We start from the raw sequence: 22605 nt of genomic DNA on the forward strand, positions 1-22605 counted from the left end.
AACTCCCAAGAATCCACCCAGCAAGGATGGCGACAGGAGGAGCAGTTACACGCAGAGTCTGAGAGCAGAGAGAGGGACTGTCATGGTGGCACCCACAGTCCATCATCAGTGGTGTCTGGAGCACAAGCAGCAATATCCATGCCCAGCTTGGTGGCAGAGGTGCTTCCTGAGACCACTTATATGGTATGATTTTGAGCTCTGTTCCTGGCAGTGTGGTCTTCAAGCCTACTTTCCCAACCTTAGAAAGCTGAGGGCTCGCCCATATCCTTTAAATGAATTAGCCAGAGATGATTCCTACTGCTTACAACTAAGAACTCTGATGAATGCAGCCTCCATCCTGAAGGGGCTCAGAAAGATGACTCAAACAAAACATTCCGGAAGCTCAAAGCGAGAGTAAGCAAGCCTGATGGCTTGCAGAACAAGGATGGAGAGCAAGCGCTTCCCCACAGAAAAGTCGAGCTTTGCTGCACAGCTGATGACATTTTTAAGTAAATGTGCTCTAAACAATTTTTGCAGACACAGATTGCATGATGTAAGAATACCCAGGAAATTCCATAAGGGAAAGTAAAAATGAATCTCAGAAGAGATTTCCACAGAAATCAGGACTCTGATTACCTCTGGGGGGAGAGAGAGGAATTGTAATACAGAAAGGAGAAACAAGGGGTTCTTCCAGGGTGCTGACAACACCCTATTTCTTGGCCTCCGGAGTGTTTATATGTGCTTTAGACCAATTCATTAAATTGTACTCTGTTTTAGTTATTTTTCCATAGGTGTTTTCTATTTCTGAATAAAAACTTTTAAAAAATGAATCCTGGGAAACTGAGGGTTACCAAATCCAATGGTTTAAGGGAGAGAAAGATGAAAAGGAAAACTACAGGCTAAAAAACATTTAAGAGATTTAAACTGCAATGAATAAAATTTTCCATAATGAGAATTTCCATAACAGAATGTAAAAATTAGTAAAAACCCCAAGGTTCTGGCCCCATCTTCAAATGTCTATTAATAGAAGACTGGTTATTAGGCTACCATAAAAAAGAATGAAAAAAACATATGAAAGATAAGAGAATTATATCCAAGATAGATTCCTAAGTGAAAAAGCAAAGCAAGGCATTGAACAAAATAATTGCTAGAACAAAATCTAGCAATTATGTTAAAAAGGAGAGAGTAGAAACAATATACTCATATACCTGTATACATATAAATTGTCTGAAAGGATACTGAAAAAAATTACAGTTGCATCTAGGGTCAAAAGTAAGCAGCCAAAGAAAAGCAATGAAAGAGTGGTCACTTTTCACTTTATAAATAATAAATGTTTGTTCTAGAAGAGGAGGTTCTTAGGCCAATAAACTAAGCTTCCAACAAATGACACTAGGAAAAGAACAGCAAATTAAACCCAAAACAAGCAAAAGGAAAAAAATGAGTAAGAGCAAAAATCAGTGAAATTGAAAACTGAAAACCAATAAAGAAAATCAATGAAACCAAAAGCTGTTCTTTGAATAAACCAGTAACACTGATAAACCTCTAGCCAGACTGACTAAGAGAAAAAGAGAGAACACACACATTACCAATATCAAAAATGAAAGAAGAGGTATTAGCAGAGACTCTCTAGCTATTACGGACATAATAAAGAAATATTACAAAAACTTTATGTCCATAAATTCAACAACTTGGATGAACTGGACAATACAAGCTACTCCTTGAAAAACACAAACTGTTAGAGCTTAGTCAAGAATAAATAAGTGGCCTGTAAAGACCCATATCCATTAGAGAAATCGAATCTGTATTTTTAAGCCTTCTAAAAAATAAAGCTCTTTATTCAGAGAGCTGGCAAATTCTAAACATTTAAAGAAGAAATAATTGCATTTCTACTCTCTTCCAGAGAGTAAAAAAGGATGGAACATGTCCCAATTCTTTTATGAGGCCAGCATTCTTCTGATAACAAAAATGCTTAAATACATCATGACAAAACAAAATAGCAAGTCGGTATCTCTTGTGACCACAGATACAAAACCTTCAAAAAAATGTGAGCAAATTTAATGCAGTAATAAATAAAAATGAATTAAAAATCACAATCCAGGGGGCTTTAATGCAGTGACGTAACACTAGTTTGACATTTGAAAATCAATGTAAAGAGAAAAGCCCTGTGATCATCCAATAGGTACAGATAATAATACTCAGTATCCATTCCTAATAAATACTCTCAGAAAACCAGGGGAAAAAAAGCACTTCCTCAGTGGGCATCTTCAAAAAATAAACACTGCTAGTAATATCATACTTGATGATGAAAGATTAAGTGTTCTTTCCCTCAGATCAAGAACAAGTCAAGGATGACTGCTTGAACTGTTAGAATGGAATACATTACAGAACCTAGCTGCTGCAATAAAGCAAGAAAAAATATAAACGCACAGAGACTGCAAGTTCAAAAATACAACTGCATCTTCTCCAGACAATACGACCTTCTGTGTAAAAAAATCCCAAAGAACCCACCAAAAAAAATGTATAGAACATACCAAAATACTATAATAAAGGACTTTGAGCAAGCTCCGGGAGTTGGTGATGGACAGGGAGGCCTAGTGTGCTGTACTCCATGGGTTCACAAAGAGTTGGACATGACTGAGCAACTGAACTGAAAGCTAAGAACCACCAACACAGAGCTTGTGATGCAATACAAAGACTTCAGCTTGTATTTCACAGGCAATGATAAATCAAAGGACATAATGAAAGACGAAAGAGAATTAATTATATTGTGTATGTATAACTCTTTCTGGCTCCAAATCTCATGTTCTTCCTTCAAAGAGACAAAATAATATCTATTCCTTGCCACAAAAATGAAACTAATGCCATCTATGCAGACAGACAGGAGAGTGTTGCAGAACCCAGCATTCTGACAAGAAACCCGGGTCAAAATCAACTCTTAGTGAAGAAAGTACTCATCAGTATCAGTAAATGCCATAAAACAGCTTTTAGTGGGTCTATGATATTTTTACTTCTAAAAATTATTATAACAGAACTTAAACAGCACTTTTTCCTAATCTGCAAAATGCTTTAGAAACACTTATTTTCACAATAATTTGCATCCCTTATTCAAATATTCTTTAACTCAACTCTGTTGCATATAATAGTCCTGGATTCAGAAAGTCTTATATTCAAATACAGAATAGCAGCTATACTTCTCAACTGACTGGTATCCTTTTCCACTCATTGGTTATTACTGGTCTCAACAGCTGGCCTCAGATCAAGCAGGCTGTAGATGCATTTACAGAGGAAATGGCAACCCACTCCAGTGTTCTTGCCTGGAGAATCCCAGGCACGGGGGAGCCTGGTGGACTTCCGTCTATGGGGTCACACAGAGTCGGACACGACTGAAGTGACTTAGCAGCAGCAGCAGCAGCATTCAGTTCAGTTCAGTTGCTCAGTCATGTCCAACTCTTTGTGACCCCATGGACTGCACGTTCCCCTGTCCATTACCAACTCTGAGTCGGTGATGCCATCCAACCATCTCATCCTCTGTCATGCCCTTCTCCTCCTGCCTTCAATCTTTCCCAGCATCAGGGTCTTTTCTAATGAGTCAGCTATTTGGATCAAGTGGCCAAAGGATTGGAGCTTCAGCTTCAGCGTCAGTCATTTCAATGAATATTCAGGACTGATTTCCTTTAGGATTAACTGGTTGGATCTCCTTGCAGTCCAAGGGACTCTCAAGAGTCTTCTCTAACACCACAGTTCAAAAGCATCAATTCTTCAGCACTCAGCTTTATAGTCCAACTCTCACATCCATACATGACTACTGGAAAACCCATAGTTTTGACTGTATGGACCTTGGTTGGCAAAGCAATGTCTCTGCTTTTCAATATGCTGTAGGTTTATTATAGCTTTAACTCAACTAATTATTATCAGTAATGTGCAGCCCCTTATCTCATCATCTCTCTTATCTACTTTCCAACAAATTTCCTCTTCACAACAGCCACACAGCAATCTCCATACACAATCTCCCACCCAACCAATAGTGGATCATCTCTCCTCTCTGACTTCATGCTCTTCTGAGTATGCAAATGTTATCTGTGCTTAGCTTCACATGCTTTATTGAGGGTGAAGAGATATGCATCAAAGGGTCAATGTGTAACTCAACAGTGTGGAGGGAAAGGACCGGTCAGGTTGAGAGAACCATTAAGTATGGGGGAAAGGAGAGGTATCTGAGATTAAGAATCATAGTAAGTGTGAGGTGAATGAATTTGTAGGCAGGAGAGATTTGTAAATGATGTTTAGTGAGCCTTTATGTTTCAGTTTAGTTCAATTCAGTAGCTCAGTCGTCTCCGACTCTTTGCCACCCCATGAACCTCAGCACGCCAGGTCTGCCTGTCCATCACCAACTCCCGGAGTTTCCCCAAACTCATGTCCATTGAGTCGGTGACAAGCTTGAGTCCAGCTTGTGCTTGAGTCCGTCTCATGCTCTGTCGTCCCCTTCACCTCCTGCCCAAATCTTTCCCAGCATCAGGGTCTTTTCAAATGAGTCAGCTCTTCGCATCAGGTGGCCAAAATATTGGAGTTTCAGCTTCAACATCAGTCCTTCCAATGGAAAACCCAGGACTGATCTCCTTTAGGATGGACTGGTTGGATCTCCTTGTAGTCCAAGAGACTCTCAAGAGTCTTCTCCAATACCACAGTTCAAAAGCATCAATTCTTCTGCACTCAGCGTTCTTTATAGACCAACGCTCATATCCATATATGAATATTGGAAAAACCATAGCCTTGATGAGACAGACCTTCGTGGACAAAGTAATATCTCTGCTTTTTAATATGCTGTCTAGGTTGGTCATAACTTTTCTTCCAAGGAGTAAACGTCTTTAAATTTCAAGGCTGCAATCACCATCTGCAGTGATTTTGGAGCCCAGAAAAATAAAATCTGACACTGTTTCCCCATCTATTTGCCATGAAGTGATGTGACCAGATGACAAGATCTTAGTTTTCTGAATGTGGAGCGTTAAGCCAACTTTTTCATTCTCCTCTTTCACCCTCATCAAGAGGCTCTTTAGTTCTTCTTCACTTTCTGCCATAAGGATGGTATCATCTGCATATCTGAGGTTATTGATGTTTCTCCTGGCAATCTTGAGTCCAGCTTGTGCTTCCTCCAGCCCAGCATTTTTCATGATGTACTTTGCATATAAGTTAAATAAGCAGGGTGACAATATACAGCCTTGACATACTCCTTTTCCTATTTGGAACCATGTTCTGTTGTTCCATGCCCAGTTCTAACTATTGCTTCCTGACCTGCATACAGGTTTCTCAAGAGGCAGGTCAGGTAGTCTGGTATTCCCATCTCTTGAAGAATTTTCCACAGTTTATTATGATCCACACAGTCAAAGGCTTTAGCATAGTCAATAAAGCAGAAAGAGATATTTTTATGGAACTCTCTTGCTTTTTCAATGATCCAGTGAATGTTGGCAATTTGATCTCTGGTGCCTCTGCCTTTTCTAAAACCAGCTTGAACATCTGCAAGTTCATGGTTCATGTATTGCTGAAGCCTGGCTTGGAGAATTTTGAGCATTACTTAACTAGCGTGTGAGATGAGTGCAATTGTGTGGTAGTTTGAACATTCTTTGGCATTGCCTTTCTTAGGGATTGGAATGAAAACTGACCTTTTCCAGTCCTGTGGCCACTGCTGAGTTTTCCAAATTTGCTGACATATTGAGTGCAGCACTTTCACCACATCATTTTTTTAGGATTTGAAATAGCTCAACTGGAATACCATCACCTCCACTAGCTTTGTTCATAGAGATGCTTCCTAAGGCCCACTTGACTTCACATTCCAGGATGTCTGGCTCTAGGTGAGTGTGAGTGATCACACCATCATGATTATCTGGGTTGTGAAGATCTTTTCTATACAGTTCTTCTGTGTATTCTTGCCACCTCTTCTTAATATCTTCTGCTTCTGTTAGGTCCATATCATTTCTGTCCTTTATTGAGCCCATTGTTGCATGAAATGTTCCCTTGGTATCTCTAATTTTCTTTAAGAGATCTCTTGTTTTTCCCATTCTGTTGTTTTCCTCTATTTCTTTGCATTGATCACTGAGGAAGGCTTTCTTATCTCTCCTTGTTATTCTTTAGAACTCTGCATTCAAATGGGTATATCTTTCCTTTCCTTCTTTGCTTTTCGCTTCTCTTCTTTTCACAGCCTTTATGTTTAAGAACCTGTTTATAAGCATGTAACTGTGTATCCTGGGAATGGTAGGGGTGGGGTCAAATTATTAATCTCCCTCACTTAATAATGCTTACCATCACTTACAACTTTAGGTTCACAGTTTGAACTACCAAAAGATTTATTCACTCTTCAAAAGGAAGTATAATTATAAGCAAGTTAATAAATGATATATTTAAAGAGACTTTATAAATACTTATTAAAGAGACATATAAAAATCTAAGCATAAAAGCATGAAGAAATAGTTATCCAATAAAATAAATGAAGGGGTAGTCTCATAATTCTTACTTCCTCAAATCACGTTATTTTTACTTTTCTTCAAAAAGAAAAAAAAGTTAACTCCCTCCTCTCAACTATTTGCTTTGTGGCCAAACTTCGGCATTTACTCCTTTGCTCTGAATGCTTTTCTTGGCATTGAAATCTCTAGGCCTACTTTAAGCCTAACAACTTCCTGTAACTGCCCCCAGACACAGCAAAGGGAAGGTGTCGCTTTTACTTGTGCAATATTTGGTTAGAGCTCTGCATTTTTTCCTCTGCAATTAGAGGCAGTAGACAGAAGTCACACTCACTTAGCAGCCTGATCCCTTAGGACTCTGTCCTTTATCTGACTGATTCCTTCTTGGAAAAATCTCATTCTTGATCCTTCCCACCAGACATCTGAATTTAATCCATAAACCCTGGTCAAGTTGCATTTAAAACTGAACAGTCCCTGCCCTTAGCATATAACCTCACCAACATCCACATTTTCAGTACTTCCAAAGTCAAGTCCAAGTTCATATCAGGATCAGTTCTCTTCAGACAAGATCTGGAAAGATTTTTAACCTGGTTTCATCACCCAAAAATGTGACTTGTTTAAAATCTGGCCTAACTGGAAAGGTAATTAATAGGTCAATACTAGAAGGAGACCACAGAGAATGAGATGGCTGGATGGCATCACCGACTCAATGGACATGAGTTTGAGTGAACTCTGGGAGTTGGTGATGGACAGGGAGGCCTGGCATGCTGTGATTCATGGGGTCACGGAGAGTCGGACACGACTGAGCAACTGAACTGAACTGAACCGAACTGAAGGTATAACACAATTAACACTGAATATGAACCCTTATAGAAAGATGCTAAAATGAAAGGTGAAACAGGTAATATGTGTTGAGGATGACAGGAGAGAGGAAATGTGTTATTTTAACCCCACCCACACAGAATCCCTCTGGGGAACAACGCCACCAATAAGGAACATGATGACTCGTTCTCAGACTTCCCTGGATGATTCACCTCCACAGACCAATCATTTTTACACTCTGACAATAAACCATGCACGTGACTTCTAAAAAGAGTTCTTGTCCGACACTGAGACAACACAGCGATGAGCTCTGCGCCAAGCTAAGCAGACAGTGAGTCACCCTGAATAAACACTTACACTTTAACATGCAGGTACCTTGAGAAGTCTCTGCACTCCTCACCTGTGCCTTTTGCATGGGAATTTGCTCATTTCAGTTTAGTAAAGTCTTAAATTTTTGGATACTTAAACTAACCCAAACTGAACAGTTGTCTATAGCTTTGCACTATCTAATAAAAGTTTGTTATTATAATTAATACTTTCAAAAACAGGACTATGGGGAGCACATTTTACTTAAGAAAACAAGCTGTTTTTACATCTTTGGCAAACAACTGTAAATGCTGCCAACCAGAAATTAGTATTCTTGCATAAAAATAGACTTTTACTTCAGAAACACTATTACCAGTCCAATTATCGCTCGTAGCTAACTAAGTAATAAGAGCATTTCTCCTGGATTTTCAAAAACTCGTATTTTTCCAATTAATCTTCATTTACAAAACTTCACTGTGAATGTATTATGCAATAATCAACAGCAAATCAAGAATCTATTTGGCAAATGTCAAATAGCTTAATCAAGTAAAATCAACACAGACTATTATTCAAATTTATCACAATCAGAATGCCTGTTAATTTTCATTTCAATTTTACAAATATTTATTAAGAATCCAGCATTGCAGAAATAAAAGGTAGAATCTCTGCTCTCAAGGACTTTCAATGGTATTTGTATAATTATGAAGCAGTTGAGAGCATTATATAATTGAAACTCAAAATAATGATCTAGACAAGCATGACAAGCCTCATAGGGATGAAAATGGAATTGCTGATAACAGGGAAGGCTATAGGGTGGGTAAAAACCAGGGGTGGGGAGGGGGTGGTGGGCAGAAGACCAACCAAAATGCATAGAGAGAAGAAATGAGAATGCCATATCAGAAAACTGAATAGTGCCTCAAGTAGCTTAATTAGAGCTTGGGGTGAGTACGGTAATTAAGGACCGATAGCACAGGGCTTGCCAGGTGGCACTAGGGGTAAAGAATCTGCCTGCCAATGCAGGAGACACAAGAGATGCGGGTTCGATCCCTGGGTCAGGAAAATCCCCTGGAGAAAGAACTGGCAACCCACGCCAGTATTCTTTCCTGAAAAATGCCATGGACAGAGGAACCTGCTCGGCGCAAAGAGTCAGACATGACTGAATGGCTGAGCACACACACATACAGCATCAGACCTAACTGAAGAGTACAAACTTTATTCAAAAACCAGATGAATCTTTGAGTGCTTCCAAGGTGGGAGGTTACATGATGAAAATAGAGTCTTCATCAGATTACTTTAGAGGTGAGTTTTGAAAGGACTGGAGAAGTTCCTCTGTTATTTCTGCTCTCCTTATTTTCAGGGAAAAACAAAGGCAAGGAAAAAGCAATCCTCAGAAAAAGCATTCCTCTTGCCTTTTCTTTAAAAAAAAAAAAAGATGAAAAGGAAAAAATAAAATAAACACCAAAATAACAACCTCTCCCCTCACAATTTTTTTATCTGAAATTTTTTTTTAGTTAATGGTCAAGCCTTTCGCAGGTCTGCATATCCTGAAATCAGAGTACTGTCTAAAAATATGCACGAATGCTTGAATTCTCTTGAGAGACAACAAAAGTTTTAAAATTTCAAGAGCAAAGAAATGATCGGTAGAGAAACAAATGAACTTCAAAGTAATTCTGTCACCAAGCACTTAGACTGGGGCTCAGTGAACTGGCTTCGGGGGTCACACTACCCATCACATCACACAATGCGCACAATCCACAGCAGTATCCTACAGGGCAGAGGGTGCAGTGTGGATACACGGGTTCCACTCCTCCTCTGCCACCAAAGCGACTGTTTTTCTCCATTTTGCAACAGGTTTCCCCTTAGGATTTCACCTTTATAAAACATTCAAAAGCCCAGCTCATTCTTCACCATCCCCTGGAAATTTCCTGAAAAAGCTATGGTCTGATCTTCTAAAGAATTAGAAGAATTAACTAACCTTAGCTCTTCTAGGAGCTACACAGGCTACTATCAAGGGCATCAAAAGCTTCCCATCCAGCACTAATTCTCTCCTATTTTTACTTGGCTTTTCCCTGTCATCCTGAATCCATCAAAGAATAGGCAGAGATATCAGTAAATACTGTACATAAATAAATGAAATGTTTGTGTCTCCCAGGAAATTGTACCTTTGTTTAAAATTCACTAATGGGGAAGTTATCCTTTTTCAGCAATGTCCGTTCCATAAACATGCTAGGCACATTCAGAACTTAAGGAATACATTTGTTTTAATTTAAAGTGAACTAGTTCGGTTTTGCTTTTTTTTAATATTGCTTCATTTTCTTGTATCCAGTATTAAAAGGGAACTTTGGAAACTTTTAATATATCCAAATTAAACTGCTAAAACAAGATTTTTAAATGGTTTTCAGCCATATTTCCAAACTACACAGAAATGTTTTTCATATAAAATTCATCATAAATTAGATGTATCAAAGTCTTTACCCTAAAGGAATCTTCAGATTGCTCAAATTTGAAAGAGTGTTTTCTATAGTTATGTTAAATGGTAAACAATAACCCTGGGCCTTTCACTGATATGTTTAGTAGATATGCTTTGAAGATTTTATCTAAGCCTAGTTTCATTAGATATATGATTTTTTTAACAGGTTTGTTCCATTAAAGGTGGAATTTCACTATATCTCATTTTGGTGAAGGTCACCGACTCATTTACAAAACAAATCTTGATTAAAAAAATAAGAGGGAAGATAAGGTTCAATAGTCAGGTAAAGTGTAAAGGAATTTCTTAGGACGTCATTATAAAACACTTTTCCTTCTTACAGAGGAAAACATAGAATACAATAATTATCCAAGAAGAATCTCCTATCAGGTTTAAACTATGAAAGTTTAGACCATCAATTCAAAATGAGGTAAGTCTCCTAGAAAATAATCTATCAGAAATCACAATGACTCTGAACTTCCCTGGCAGTCTAGTGGTTAAGACTTCGCCTTCCACTGCAGGGGCTGTGAGTTTGATAGCTGGTCAGTAAGCTAAGATCCCACATGCCTCAAGGTCAAAAAAAAAAAAAGAAAACACCCAAAACATAAAATAGAAGCAATATTGTAACAAATTCAATAAAGACTTTAAAAATGGCCCATATCAAAAAATCTTTTAAAAAAAGAAAAGAAACCATTATGGTTCAATCAATGACTGGTACCAGGCCTCCCCCTAAAGCAGCATGATTACAAAAAGAGGCCCATAAACATATATCCAAATACTAAAACTATCAATCAAGCCAACAGAGTATTCATTAAAATACGCTCTATCTCTGTACAATGACTAATATACCTTCAAAATGACCTGGAAAGTCAAATTCACCATCTGGGATTCAGACACTTGCTCCCACATCGGGAGAATCTGGCCCCCTTTTCCTGCCACCTCCAGCACACCCCATACTTTGAATAACCATATACGCATGTGAACACTCCAACCTACATGTCCATAATTTGCCCACATCTACTGCAAATATCCAACCCACTTGACTTCACATTCCAGGATGTCTGGCTCTAGGTGAGTGTGAATGATCACACCATCGTGGTTATCTGGGTCGTGAAGATCTTTTTTGTACAGTTCTTCTGTGTATTCTTGCCACCTCTTCTTAATATCTTCTGCTTCTGTTAGGTCCACACCATTTCTGTCCTATATTGAGCCCATCTTTGCATGAAATGTTCCCTTGGAATCTCTAATTTTCTTGAAGAGATCTCTAGTCTTTCCCACTCTATTGTTTTCCTCTATTTCTTTGCATTGATCACTGAGGAAGGCTTTCTTATCTCTCCTTGCTATTCTTTGGAACTCTGCATTCAAATGGGTATTTCTTTCCTTTTCTCCTTTGCTTTTCACTTCTTTTCTTTACACAGCTATTTGTAAGACCTCCTCAGACAGCCATTTTGCTTTTTTGCATTTCTTTTTCTTGGGGATGGTCTTGATCCCTGTCTCCTATACAATGTTATGAACCTCTGTCCATAGTTCATCAGGCACTCTATCAGATCTAGTCCCTTAAATCTATTTCTCACTTCCACAGGGATTTGATTTATGTCATACCTGAATGGTCTAGTGGTTTTCCCCACTTTCTTCAATTTAGGTCTAAATTTGGCAGTAAGGAATTCACGATCTGAGCCACAGTCAGCTCCCAGTCTTGTTTTTGCTAACTGTATAGAGCTTCTCCATCTTTGGCTGAAAAGAATATAATCAATCTGATTTCAGTATTGACCATCTGGTGATGTCCATGTGTAGAGTCTTCTCTTGTGTCGTTGGAAGAGTGTGCTTGCTATGACCAGTGCGTTCTCTTGGCAAAACTCTATTAGCCTTTGCCCTGCTTCATTCCGTGCTCCAAGGCCAAATTTGCCTGTTACTCCAGGTGTTTCTTGACTTCCTACTTTTGCATTCCAGTCCCCTATAATGAAAAGGACATCTTTTTTGGTTGTTAGTTCTAAAAGGTCTTGTAGGTCTTCATAGAACCGTTCAACTTCAGCTTCTTCAGCGTTACTGGAGTTTACAGACCTGAAGGCTATTCAAGAGGCAGAAATGAAAGAACTTGGTAACTGACTGAACGTTGGGGCTGAGGGAGAAGGAAGAGTTATAGTGAGTCTCAGTTTCAGGTTTAAGGACTGGATGGAGAGCAGGACTACGTAACAAGGGGAACAACAAGTTTATAATGCACTGCAAGGAATTTAGTAGTGAACACTGTAGTCAGCATCCTTCTGTCCAGTGCAACTGTCCCCACAATGAGGCAACACGGGTTGAGGGTGAAAATTTAACTACCCTCCCTCCTACTGCTTACAGCTGAAGACATGGAACTACTACAGGGGCTGGAAACAGAAAGAAGGTTCAGTTCAGTTCAGTTCAGTTCAGTCGCTCAGTCGTGTCCGACTTTCTGCAACCCCATGAACCACAGCACGCCAGGCCTCCCTGTCCATCACCAACTCCTGGAGTACACTCAAACTCATGTCCACAGAGTCGGTGATGCCATCCAGCCATCTCATTCTCTGTCATCCCTGTCTTCTCCCGCCCCCAACCTTTCCCAGCATCAGAGTCTTTTCCAGTGAGTCAACTCATCGCATGAGGTGGCCAAAGTATTGCAGTTTCAGCTTTAGCATCAGTCCTTCCAATGAACATCCAGGATTGATCTCCTTTAGAATGGACTGGTTGGATCTCCTTGCAGTATAAGGGACTCTCAAGAGTCTTAATAAATCACAAACTCTACATCGGCTCAACTGAAGAAAAGTAAGGAAGGCTTCCTATCCCTCACGCTGGGAATTTGGATATCCTTGTTATCAAAGGAAAAAAAAAAAACTGTTGGTTAAAGCACCACCCTTTTGTACCTTTGGACCAGACCATGTAACTACAGTGCTGTAACTGTGGTACCGAGGACCTGACGGAGGGAAAACTGAGGCTCACAGAATGTTCTGGCTAGTTCCTCACAGCTTAAAGTCCTACACACAGAAGTTTATAATATTACTCTTTGCATTCTACAATGTTTTTAATAGTCAAATGTGAAGTATTTTAAATTCTAAGTTTCAAAAAAATTAATTCCTAAGAAAGTATACACTTAAGGGAGAAAGTTTTAGATCCTGTTTGCGCCGTATGGTTGTTTTAAGGTCTCACAATCTATTATAATAATCAGAAATAATCTGACCAAAACTTTCACTATGAGTTTGGAGGTGAGGGAATTTACTAAGTAAGTAACTGGTACACACAAATTTTAACACTGAGAAATTATGCAACAAAAAAGCCTGAGAAGAGCAATTAAAATAACATGAATTCTACATATCAAAGGAACTCTCCAGTCTAAGTAACACAGTGGCCATTCTATAAAGAGACTACTCCTTTTTGAACTTTTAACAATAAAATGGGATTCCGTAACACCTCAGTTGGTAAAGAATCCGCCTGCAATGCAGGAGACTCTGGTTTGATTCCTGGGTCGGGAAGATCCACTGGAGAAGGGATAGGGTACCCACTCCAGTATTTTGGGCTTCCCTTGTGGCTCAGCTGGTGAAGAATCCACCTGCAATGCAGGAGACCTGGGTTTGATCCCTGGGTTGGGAAGATCCCCTGGGGAAGGGGGAGGCTACCCACTCCAGTATTCTGGTCTGGAGAATTCCATGAACTGTATAGTCCATGGGGTTGAAAACAGTCAGACACAACCGACTGACTTTCACTCACAACAACAAAATGTCCTGATTTTCAAAAATAAAATTTTGACAACCAGATTTTTTCTTTTTGTTTTGATACAAGAAAGCCAATTTCAAGTTTCCAGAGCGCTAACTCAGTAAACTCGTATCATATAAAGATTTCAATATTAGTAAATATTTGATGATTTACTCTGATGCCCACGCCCATGCATCAGACATGAGAATTACCAAAGTCACCACTGTCGTGCTATTATTCCTCACTCTTCTTAACTCATTCATCTCCTTTCATTTTTCCTAGTTCTCTTCAGTGTGCCCTCTACTGATTCGTCTTCATCTGATTCACCATCTGTTGTTTTCCTTTGTCTCTTTCTGTGTGTGTCCAGCTTTCTCCCACTGTGTCCTAGGACACCTCTGTACCTTCCACCCTTACCCTTGGTCTTCCCATTCTCCCTTTGCTATCTCTTCATTATCCCTTCTCCTCTAATCTTTAGTCATAGTAGTTAATTTATTTGATATAATTATAGAATCAAAGTTTATAATCTCCGCTTTGTTATTTTTAAGTTGTAAGATGTTTTTATTCCAATACTTTGGCCATCTGATGAGAAGAGCTGACTCATTTGAAAAGACCCTGATATTGGGAAAAACTGAGGGCAGGAGGCGAAGGGGACGACAGAGGATGAGATGGTTGGATGGCATCACTGACTCAACAGACACGAGTTTGGGTAAACTCCAGGAGTTGGTGATGGACAGGGAGGCCTGGCATGCTGCGGTTCATGGGGTCGCAAAGAGTCAGATACGAATGAGCAACTGAACTCACCGACTGACTGATAATTTTTATTTCTGACTTTAAAAATACTGTTTCTTATATTGTGTTGCATGGTCCTGAATTGACGCACTCAGCAAGTCAGTGTCATGATAAGGTACTGTTTACTCACCACAGAACAACAGTTTTTACTAAGGTTTTTGGATCAGAAGAAGCACTCCTTGGACAGTATAAAACTAAGCTACTGAATTCACTCATCTAAACTGCTTTAAGAAAATGGCACTAGAATTCTGGGACTCATGTTTTAAGAATTCAAATTTCTTTTTTAAAAATTGTTATTAAATGGATGGAATATCTAATGTGATAACATCTTTAAAAATGTTGTGAATTTAGTGACTGCCTCTGTGTGACCTGGCCCTGACCTTTGAATGGCTGAAGGAAATGGCAACCCACTCCAGTATCCTTGCCTGGAGAATCCCGTGGGTAGAGAAGCCTGGTAGTCTACAGTCCATGGGGTTGCAAAGAGTCGGACACGACTGAGCAACTTCACTCACCATTAATTCACGGAACCTTCAATATTATAAAGTGTAACTAACAGCATTCTACAAATTCCTGAACTTGCTTTTCTACAGAGAGAAAAATTAAGGAGAGAGAATGAACCCATCCAAACCAGATAGCTGACAATATAGCAGGAATCAGCAACTAAATCCTTAGTTCCCAGAAAATAACCTCAGTGCTTCCATCATTTACGATTCCTTTTTCATTCTTTATCACACAAACTTCATTCTCCATAAATACCAATATAACAACTCAGTTCTGTTTTACTTTGGAGTAGCTTTAATTTTCTTCTACTGTTTGAAGGTTTAGAACACAATGTTCTACACTGAAAAAAATTAAAATAGAATCCTAAACATAAATAAAGAGAAAGAAAGATACTATAGGCCAAGGGCAATTGTTATTTCATCATAAAGAAAAGTTAGCTTAGATGTCAGACTGAAAGCCTCATAATCAAATGTACAACTTGGCTATATTTCACTGGATACAGAACATCAATATTAAGGTATCTATGCTTTTACCAAACAACGTGTCTCAAGCGTTCTGACTCTCCCTAATGTTACAGAGGTTACTATGTGACATGCTGCAGGACAGTAAGTCATTCTGGCACTGAACCAGTCTTTAGAAGGGACTTATACTAATTCATTTCCCTATTAACTGTGACTCTGAGTTGACAACCCCTGGCAAGGCAGTGTGAAAGAAGGATGATTAGGAGAGAAATATTCTTAAGATGGGGTAAGCAGGGAAGGTACTAGCCTGTCATATGCAGCAATCATGAAGTTGAGAAGCAGGCTGATGGACTGCTCCACACTGATTTGGTGAGTGGAAGGAAGGCGCTTGTTCAGCTGGTAGTAGATGGATGAGATGACGGTCTCGAGGCGGGACACACTGATCTCAGTGCTATGGTCCAGTGTATTAAGGCCATTGTCTCGGAAGGCTTCAATCATGTTCCAGATATCAACAAGGTGGACTATGGAACACAAAGAAGAGAAGCTGTCAATAACTCAACAGTTTAAATTTATCAGAAAGCTATAAGAACTTTACATCTATTTACGTTTAATAGGATAGTGAAGGGCAGGGCTTACCTGGTGGCTCAGGGCCAATGCGGGAGACACGGGATGGATCCCTGGTCCTGGAGGATCCCACATGCTGTGGAGCAACTAAACCAGAGCACCACACTAGTGAGTGTGTACTCTAGAGCCCAGGAGTCCCAGTGACTGAGCCCACGTGCTACAATTACTGAAGCCCGCGCCCGAGGGCCCATGCTCCGCAACAAGAGAAGCCCTTGCACTGCAACTAGGGAGTAGCCCCTAATCTCTGCAACTACAGAAAGCCCATGCAGCAATGGGGACCCAACACTGCCATAAATAAATAAATAATTTTTAAAAAAGAATAGTGAAGAGTGGCAGAATATGTCACCCCAAAATATGTCACTTTGGCCAATGGATTAGTTTGCGCTAAAGACACTTGAAAAACAGCAGATGCCAAAAAGGACACTCTGACCTCCCCCTTTCTTCCCCAAAGCAGGAATAAAAAGTCCCATGTGAACAATGCCCTCCCTATTTCAGGAGGAAAGAAACATCCTCATCACCAGAGACAGTGAATTGAGTGTGAGAGAAATCTGTACCGACTTCATTAAAACAACTCTTGTCTTTAGTCTCTCGATATTTTACTTTTCCACAACTGCTACTCTTTGTTTAACTCAGTATATAAGCACTTAGTCCTACTCACTTCTTTTTTGCCTCCCTTTGCTGCTTCAAAAATACACAATGCAAAAGGTAACAGAACCTCAAAAAGACAAAGTCACAAGCTTTGTGGGAGATAGTAACACACTCCTCTTAGCAAGTGACAGAATAAACATATAAAAAGATAAGTACAGTCATAGACAAAGTTTACAACCAATAAAGCAGGCATAATTGACACCATATGAAGTCCTGCCCCAATGATCAGAAAATATGCTTTACTTTCAAGAACAAAAAGAATACGCATAAAAATTGATCTTAAAAAAATATTGACCTTACCCTGAGTCATAAAGCTAATCTCAATAAATGTTAAAGGATTAAAGTCATATAAACATTGTTCTCTGGTTAAAATGAAATTAAGTCAGAAATCATTATCAAAAGAAAACTTTTAAAATAAACCTTATCTTTAGAAATAAAGAAACATACTACTAGGAACTTCCTTAATCTGATTAAGGATATCTACAAAAAACTGCAGCAAACATATTACTTAACAGTAAAACGTTGAAAGCCGTTTCTCTAATACTGGGAATGAGATAAAAATGCCCATTATCATCCTTCCTATTGTATTTCAGATCCTAAACCATATAAATATGCAGTAATTATCAGTACAAACACTGGAAATAAAGAAATGTAACTCAATCAAATGACAAAATTATATACATTAAAAATCATAAAGACTCTATACATTTACCACTAAAATTAATATGTGAGTCTAGAATGACTGCTAGATACAAATCAAGATATGAAAGTCACGGCATTTCTACATACCGGTTACAGGTAATGAAATTTTAAAAATGTATAATAGTATTACAAATCATCAAGAATTCAGGAATAAGTCCAATAAAGGATGTGCAGCATCTCTACCAAATACCTATAAATAACTAGCAGAAATGGAAAATCTAAATAAATGGAGGGATATACCATGTTCATAGAATGAAATCTCAACACTGGAAATACAGCAATTCTCCCCAACTTGATCTACAGATCCAATGCAATCCCAAGAAAATCCCAAGTGCTATATACTAAAAGGATGAATTTTACTATATGTAAATTAAATTTTTAATTTTATAATTAAAATTATGTTTTAGTATAAATTAACAGATTCTAAAATTTGTGTGAAAATAAATGTAAAAAGGAGTATGTCTCTATAGAATAAAGTAGGGAGACTCGTTCTACCCGATATCCAGAACATGCTATAAAGCTATAACAGTGATGATTGGTATAAGGATAGACAAACAGACCAATAGAACACCAGAGTGCAAAAGCAGATCCTTTCATATATGGACACAGCTATCAATATTCTGGTACATTTCTTCTAATGAATATGAGAAAAAGATTTTTTTAGTAATGAAGAAAACGGATGGTCTCTTCAATAAACAGTGTAGGGTCAACTGAACATACATATGGAAAAAATCTGATTCCTACTTATACTCTCCACCCACAAAAATATTTCAGGTAGATTGAAGAATCATATGTGACAACATAAAATTTCTAAAGCCATGCATCTTTAGTTTATATCACTAATGCCATTAGCCTGGCTCAGCCCACACACAGACTACTGTGTTCCAAGAATTAGAGGAAGAATTATAAAACTGGTAGTTGCCCTAGGACAGTGGTTTTCAAACTATTTGACAATCCACAAAAATGTATTTTAATCAAAACACACATACACACACACACTTCTAGATATATAAAAAACATGTTCCACAAAATACCTTACTACATAAGCTATATTCTAGCTTTTTGTCCTTCTTTCTCTCCATTACATGATTTAAATTCTGGCTACAGTCCACCAAAACGGTTTCTGGAACCATTAACAGGTCACAACCCATAATTTGAAAAACAATGCTTTGGGAAATCAGAGAAGAAACATGACTTCAATCTAGAATGGCATGGTAAACTCTTCAAAGAGAATTTTAAGTTAGAATTTCTGAGTAGGACTTAAAGCAGTGTAGAAGTATTTAGATATAAAGTGACTTATAATAAATGGCAAACAAAACCTAGACTAAAACAGATTTCCCACTCTAAGGCTAATAATCTTTAGATTACACAAAACAGTTTTTCCTTAATATACACACAAACACATATATAAGAAAAGTACAATAATTCTAAATTAGTTCTCTGTACACAAATTAAGAAGGATTTTATATGCCTGTGTATATACATATACACATACATATATTTATTTCATAAGTAGCAATTGTGTAAGCAACTGCTTATAGAAAAGGCTGATTTATGTTATAATAAGTTTAATCAAGAAAGTTAATTTTTATCATACTTTTATCAAAATATTAGCTTTTCTTTCCCTCCAGAAACTGATAAATTGTATTAATTTTATATAAAACTTTTCACTAAAAAAGTGACAAGGAGAAATCAATTCTCCCATTTAAAGAATTAATTAATCTCAAAGCTAGTTACCTTACTGAGTTTCTTAAATATTTTGAGGGACACCCAGAATAAATCAAGAAGTTCTTTCCATTATGAAACTTACATTCTGAAAAACACGTACAACAAAAAATAATTTAATTAACATTACAATATGACTGCTGCTGCTGCTAAGTCTCTTCAGTCGTGTCCGACTCTGTGTGACCCCATAGACAGAAGCCCACCAGGCTCCCCCGTCCCTGGGATTCTCCAGGCAAGAACACTGGAGTGGGTTGCCATTTCCTTCTCCAATGTGTGAAAGTGAAAAGTGAAAGTGAAGTCGCTCAGTTGTGTCCAATTCTTAGCAACCCCATGGACTGCAGCCCACCAGGCTCCTCCGTCCATGGGATTTTCCAGGCAAGAGTACTGGAGTGGGTTGCCATTGCCTTCTCCTAGAAGACAGTAAAATCCTTTATACTATCAAGAGTTAAATACAGCTATCATAGAAATGAGTAGAAATGACTTACGGTTACATCGTTTTTGTACAAATCGTAATTTGCAAGCTGTTCTGTAAGTTGATAGTCGTATGACATCAAAATTCTGAGCACCTGAAAAAGTGCAAATAAAAAACCTTCAATTAGATTTACCATTTAATTTCCACACACTGGGGAAGTGACTCTATTGTGTTGGCACAGGCTATATATAACATGTCAACTAGGCCTTCTTTGGCTAAAACACAAGGTGGAGAAGAAGGGTTAAGAAACGCTTCTGTGTGCCCACTCCATGCCAAGCTCGATGCCAGCAGTTTTGCCTACATCAGTCTGTCTGCTAGTCTAGGAAAACTCTGAGGGGAGGACCACTCATGATTTGAATGACTGAATTACATATCCTGCAAAGTGAAAATCAGTGACAGAGTAGGAAAGACCTCAGCCTAGAGCCAGGACAGCTCAATTCCAGCCCCAGTCTGACCACCAACCATGGACCATGACCGTGGCCATGTAACGTCCCTTCTTCTCAGCCTCACTGGCCTCATCTGAAAAATCAGGGAACTGGACCAGCTGATCTCTAAGGTCCCCTTCCATGTCTGAGGCAGCCTGTGTTTTTCAAGAAAGGGCCATGACAGTATTTCCAGACGACTGTTTTATGTGCTTCCAGTACACTGCCCCTCTCCAGCAAGAGCCAAAGGTTATTTCCCTCCACCTGCATGTGAGGACATTGTGACTGCCTCTACAAAGAGAGTGTGGCAGAGGAACACTGCCTGATTTCTGAAGATGGATGATAAACCTGGGACAGCATGCCCATGCTCTCACTCTCTGAGGATGCTTAGAACCTGGACATCATTGCTGTAAAGAAGCCCAAACTAGCTGGATGTGGAGAGACCACACGGAGATGCTGGTAGGCAGAGGAACTGAGTCCATCAGCTTAAAGTCAGCAGCAACTGCCAAACACGTAAGTGAGCAAGTCAAATGACCCAGCCTTGAGTCTGAGCCTTCCAACAGAGGCCTAATACTTCAGGCAGCAAAGTCAAGACATCAGCACTGGATGATGTTCTGTTTTCAGACCCAAAAAAGATATAAAATAAATGACTGTTCGAGGATAAGTGATATATAGCCATAGTAACTAGAACAAAGCCTAAATTACATGAGGCTATAAATCAAACTTTGTTTTCATTTCAAAATTCGCTGTAAAAGTCTCCTTGAAGGTTAAGCCCACCTCAGGGAACTCTGACCTCCAATGTGAGTTTTTATTTTATTTCATCCATACTGCCTTTGTAAGATCTGGCAGCAACTTTTGACTCAATAGAGGGAAAGAGAACTGTCATAAATTATCTTCTTCTACCAATATTTATAGTCATCTCTCACTTCTGCTCATTCCACAGTATAGGAAAACAAAGAAAAAAGGATTTTTCCATGTTTTTGGTGAACATACTTATTGACCAAAAATTGAAGCAAAGATTTCTTTTAATCTCACTTCAATCAACCTTTACCTTGATGTCACAATTAAAATTATTTCCTTCATCACCTGGCTCTCACAAAACTTCTATCCTTCTACTCATACAATATTCAGTCCTATTTTTTAATATAACAGGTTTTTTGAAATCGAATTCACCCATTTAAAGTATTCAATTTAGTTGTACAACCATCACCACAGTCAGTTTTTAGAAATTTTTCATTATTTCAAAAAGAAACCTCTTCCCCTTAGGAGTCACTCTGCTTATTTCTTAATTGGGTTGTTTGTCTTTCATCATTGACTTGTAAGAGTCTTTTATATGTTATAGATACAAGTCCCTTATGAAATATATGATTTGCAAGTTTTGCCTCCCATTCTATGAGTAGTCATTTCACTTTCTTAGTCATATCCACTAGAGAACAAAAGTTTTTTAACTTTGATTAATCCACTATATCTATTCATTCTTTAGTCACTGTGCTTTTGGTGTCATACCTGAGAAGGCGTTGCCTAATCTAAGTTCATGAAGATTTATATTAATACCTATGTTTTTTACAGTTTTAGCTCTTATATTTAGGTCTATGACATATTTTGGGGCCTTTGCTGGTAGCTCAGCTGGTAAAGAATCCGCCTGCAATGCAGGAGACACCGGTTCAATTCCCAGGTCAGGAAGGTCCACTGGAGAAGGGATAAGCTACCCACTCCAGGATTCCTGGGCTTCCCTGGTAGCTCAGATGGTAAAGAATCCGCCTGCAATACACAAGACCCCAGTTCAATTCCTGGGTCGGGAAGATCCCCTGGAGGAGGGCATGGTGACCCACTCCAGTATTCTTGCCTGGAGAATCCCCATGGACAGAGAAGCCCAGTGGAGCCTTGCAAAGAATCAGACACGACGGAGCGACTAAGCACATGACATATTTTTAGTTAATTTATTATGTGGCATGAGGCAGCTGTTCAAATTCATTCTTTCACATATAGATACCCACTTGTCCCACCACTATTGGTTCAAAAGACTATTCTTTCTTCACTACATGGTCTTGGAATCCTCGTGAAAAATCAAGCAACCACAAGTGTATGGGTTTAATTCTGAACTTTCAATTCTATCCCATTGATGATGTCTATCCTTATGCTATGATATGTCCTTATGATCATATCCTTATGATAGTACCACACAATCTGGATTATTATGGCTTTTGCGCAATAGTTCTCAAATTCAGAAGTGTGAATCTTCAAAATGTGCTCTTCTCTTTGAAATTATTTTGGCTAGTCTGGGTCCCTTGAATTTCCATATGGATTTTAGGATCAGCCGTATCCCTTTCTGTAAAGAAGCCAGTTTTTTATGAGAACTGCAGTGAGTTTATGGATCCATTTAGGGAATATTGCCATCTTAATGATAAATCTTCTGATCCTTTAACACAGGATATCTTTCCATTTATTTAGTACTTTCTCAATTTCCTTCAATAATACTTTGTAGTCAAAGTTCTACACTTCTGTGTTGAAGTCATTCAGTCTGATTTTC

General features: G+C 38.6%; 1 protein-coding gene across 1 annotated transcript in view; it reads right to left on the minus strand.

Annotated features, from left to right (window-relative positions):
• DTNB (dystrobrevin beta) overlaps positions 1–22605 on the minus strand; it is a 256908-nt gene that overhangs the window by 189281 nt on the left and 45022 nt on the right. Inside the window, 2 exon segments of the mRNA XM_088841232.1 lie at positions 15790–16003; positions 19667–19747. Of these exon segments, the coding sequence (XP_088697358.1) occupies positions 15790–16003; positions 19667–19747 (295 nt within the window).

This window comes from Moschus berezovskii, chromosome 11 (genome assembly GCF_049115385.1).
Source record: "Moschus berezovskii isolate FMDL1 chromosome 11, NW_MosBer_1.0, whole genome shotgun sequence".
Lineage (NCBI taxonomy): Eukaryota > Metazoa > Chordata > Mammalia > Artiodactyla > Moschidae > Moschus > Moschus berezovskii.